The sequence below is a fragment of the Populus euphratica genome, unplaced genomic scaffold, assembly GCF_000495115.2.
Source record: "Populus euphratica unplaced genomic scaffold, PopEup_1.0 scaffold68.1, whole genome shotgun sequence".
NCBI classification, from domain to species: domain Eukaryota; kingdom Viridiplantae; phylum Streptophyta; class Magnoliopsida; order Malpighiales; family Salicaceae; genus Populus; species Populus euphratica.
Genome location: NW_011499901.1, coordinates 149540 through 153746, shown reverse-complemented (window position 1 = coordinate 153746; position 4207 = coordinate 149540). Strand labels below are relative to the sequence as shown.

Below are 4207 nucleotides of genomic sequence, written 5' to 3'. Positions count from 1 at the left end.
GGTTCGACCTCGGTCTTGCCGGGTTATTTATTACTTCGACACTCCTGCACTTGGGAGAAGACATCAATCTTTTCGTCGTGTCGTATATCAAATTAATTACATTTGTTTCCAAGACGACGGCGTCTAGCTAATACAGAAAATCTCCACGTTTAGGTACAGAAACTCGCACAGTTCAATGACTTCGATCTGGATTAGCATAAATCAGTCACTGTGTTTTTATTCTTTGGAAATAATATAGATTACGATACAATCATTTCATTATTTTGTGCAGTAGTTCTCATGATTCCTGTGTATAGATTGTACGTAGCAGACAAGGAAATAAGGCTTGGCGGGAGTTGTTCTTACAGGTTTCAGAATAGTGTACATCTTGCATTATATATATTTATGCTTGATTGACATGAAATTAATAATTGCGACTCCTTACAAACAACCATCTAGCACTGTTGCTATAAGCTTTCTGGAAAAGCGTGCGAGACCCGAAAATGGGCCTCCACGGCCCTTTAAGTTTTGGACCGGCCTAACCATCACCACAGTCCGAGGGCAAGGGAGCCCCACGGAGCTAAGAACTTCGAGATCCAACTGTATGTTACAGCCAGGTCTTGTTTGTTAGTGTTTGGAGAAAGAAAACAGAAGTGAAAACATCAGAAAGTATTTGGTCAGCCATATTAAATTGGAGACGAATATCGGCCAATCTGTATCATAGTAAATGATGTTCCTTCATAGAAAACTTACTATTTTTCATTGATTTATTGTAATGATGACAAAAAATGGAGACGAATATCGTCCAATCTTACTTCTAGATTGAGTAAATGGTTAAATAAGATTTGTTATCCTCCTTTATGCATCTCTACGTGTAAAAAATGAACAACTTTTATGTAGTCTATTCTATTATTGAATAAGTTTAAATAAGAAATTGATATTAAAGATAATTTCAAATTAAAATCAATATTATCTAAACAGTTCAATCGTATACCCGAGATTTGCTCGCTCTCACAATAAAATTAATCCTTGCTACACAATCAGGAAATAAATAATTTTGCTGTTCTATGAGATTTATAATAATAATAATTAAAAAAAATTCAGATGTTATATCCATACATATGATGTATTTGTTATTTAAAGATTGAAAAAACTGGCACATGATTTGTTTTTGAAATGAAGTGTAATGTTAAAGTTTAAAAAAAAAATGAAGAAGAAGGAAGAGAAAAGGTGAAGTCATTGCACGTTACGTAACCGTTCGGGAGGGCAAAAGAAAGTCTCCGATGGCGGTTCTGTTTGAAACCACGGGGGTGTGCGTGGTGGTTTTGACCCTGTCGAGAACGGCTCAATCGTGAATCTTCGTTCGTTGGTCTGGACTTAGCTTGACACGTTATATACAAAGAAAGCCTTCTGTTTTTCATTATTTGGGAAGCCCTGTGTTCCCATGTTTATATGTATTTAATTTGCAATGTCAAACACAAAACAAGAGGTGAGCTGAACTCGATCAGTGGGTATTAATTATTGCATGGCATGACAATTGTGTAGCATCATCAGTTAATTGTCTGGGAATTCAGATGCAAGCCAGGCCAGCGCCAACCGACTCGCACAATACTTGTTGATGTACAATTTAGCTGTACGTACGTAGCATATTACTTACTTGAAAATTACGTTGTGGGAATATTTAAATATTATTTCCTCTTTTACATACGCCCATTGAAATTTATGGCAGTTCTCGACGAGTTTTCCTAACTGGGCATGCCTGCTTGCACTCTATCATATGATATGTATAAGATAACACAGTATATGAAGAGAACGCTCGGTGACGAATAAAATAGATTTTTTTCTAGTCGAACAAAAAAAGAGCAGGGTTGAGGTTGACAAAAAAGATGAGCGATATATTTATTTTTGAAAAGTTATTTTTAATAAATTATTTTTTATATTTATTTATTATTAGAAAAATTGATAAATAAAAAACACTTTCCAGTTAATGAAAAACACTTTTTAATCATCTGAAAATACTTTTAAACCAAAAAAATTTGATTTAGTTTTCAAAAAAGTGGTTTCCAGTAAAGCATTTTTCAAACTTTCTTGTGTTTGTTTGCTGTTAGGAAAATTGATAAACGAAAAATATTTTTCAGTTAAAGAAAAATTTGACTTAGTTTTCAGAAAAGTGTTTTCCTAAAAAATTTGGACGGAAAACACTTTCTGAAAGTTATGAAAAATTTAGAAATGTCATTATTTGCTGATATATTAAATTTGATCTTTAAATTTTTGATTACTATATAAATTTTATTTTGAATATTTATTTTTCAATTTTATTTTTAAAAATTTAATTTCTATATTAACTTTAGTCCTTATTTTTATAATTGTTATTTGCTTTTCTCCTATTATTTTTTTATTGAAATTTTTTATTTATCAAATTTGATCCTCATTCTTTTAATTGTTACTTATTTTATTTGAAATACTTTATAAAATGTTAATTATTATTATTTTAATTTCTTTATCTTTTTTTTAGATTTGATCTTTATTATTTTTATTATTATTTATTTTATTTGAGATAATTTATGAAATTATATTTTTTTCAATTTTATTCTCATTAAACTTTTTAATTTGTAAGATTTGTTCCTCATTATTTTAATAAATTTGAAAAAAATAAAATATTAATAAATTATTTTTCAGTTTATTTTCTATAATAAACAAAACACTGAAAAGTATTTTTTTAATTTATTTTTAATAATATTATCAAATATAAAAAAATAATTCATTTTTTAAGAATTTATTTTTCCTATAAAAAATAACTTTTTTATAAATAAACGGAGCCAAGGTGTTGATGTTTCCTTCCGACTAACCTCATATATATATATATATATATTTTAGCCTTATGAACAAAAGGTAGGACTGTATTGGCTGTTATTACTTTTAGACTATTACTGTTGTTGTACATACACCTGGAAAAATCAGACTTGAAAATTCTGTGGGCTAAAGAAACCAGTATCTTACAGTAATGATTGTCACGGGGGGGCTCGCATCGGCGGTGGCATTGGTTGGCCCACATAGCCCTCCTCTTCCTGTCCTGTCCGGAGACTCGGAGTTGTTGACTTGCTTCCAGCCGCAGACCACGTCATTGCTGAGTGGAGTGCTACAGTTGCTAGCTGTGTGTGTTTGACAAGAAAGTTGTGTCATAGCAACGGAAGGAATATGTTTAGTTCATGACGGACTTGCTGACGACGTCTCTCTGTTGACATCAAAGAAATGCCTCCTCTCTTATCTATTTATTTATTAATAGCTACCACTTGTTCCACAATTTCCCCTCATATTCTGTCTTGTGCACGGACAGCCTGTTTCGCTTCGTCTCTCCTTCCTCCTCTTCTCAAATCTTCTAGCAGTTGCGAATTAATAACCATTTCCAGCGTTCCACATCCTCTAGAACAGCTGCAGCCCGCCCTCAAAATTAATTACTTTGGAAAAGAAGAACGACAGATGGGTGCTTGTGTTTCTTCTTCGTACTTGGGCCATCATGAATCTCATGAGCAGCTTCGTCCCAAGACCGCCAAAGTTATTTCAATTCATGGTGATCTTCGCGAATACTATCTTCCTGCCTTCGTTTCTCAAGTTCTCCGGTCTGAAATTGCGTCCTCGTCTTCCTCTTCTTCATCATCCTCATCCTGGTTCCTCTGCAACTCCGACCATCTTTCATACGATGAATACATTCCCGTCTTGCCTTCGGACGTCCCTCTCCATGCCGATGAGATATATTTTGTGCTTCCTAATTCAAAGCTTCAGCGCAGGCTAGCCTCTTCAGATATGGCAGCTTTGGCTGTCAAAGCTAGCTTGGCCCTTCAAAACTCCTCTAAGAAAGGTGGTTCCCGTCGCGGCAAGAAGGCCCGGATTTCTCCTGTATTGTTGGTCAATCCTGATCATGACCACCAGCAACATAATGTTATCAATCAGAATCGAAAACATAAGCCACAGGTGCAGCGGGCAGCTGATTCCGTTGCCATTGGGTTTTCCAGATCCGGTTCTGATAGAAGTTTTAAGAAATATACTTCCAGACGAGCCAAATTGGCTGTTCGTTCCTTTAAGCTCAGATTAACCACCATTTATGAAGGGATCGCTCTTAATTAATTAAACTTTCATTTCTTAATTTCTTTCCTTCTTACCTTGATTGCGAAGAGGAACGCAATCCAATTTTTGAAGAACAAAGAAAAAAACACCAGTATTGTTTGTT

At 34.1% G+C, this 4207-nt stretch overlaps 1 protein-coding gene across 1 annotated transcript; it reads left to right on the top strand.

Annotated features, from left to right (window-relative positions):
- Positions 1-3252: 3252 nt before the first annotated feature.
- On the top strand, positions 3253-4207 carry LOC105132781 (uncharacterized). The gene has a single exon (XM_011036467.1). The coding sequence runs from the start codon at positions 3460-3462 to the stop codon at positions 4102-4104; it is 645 nt and encodes a 214-aa protein (XP_011034769.1). The 5' UTR covers positions 3253-3459; the 3' UTR covers positions 4105-4207.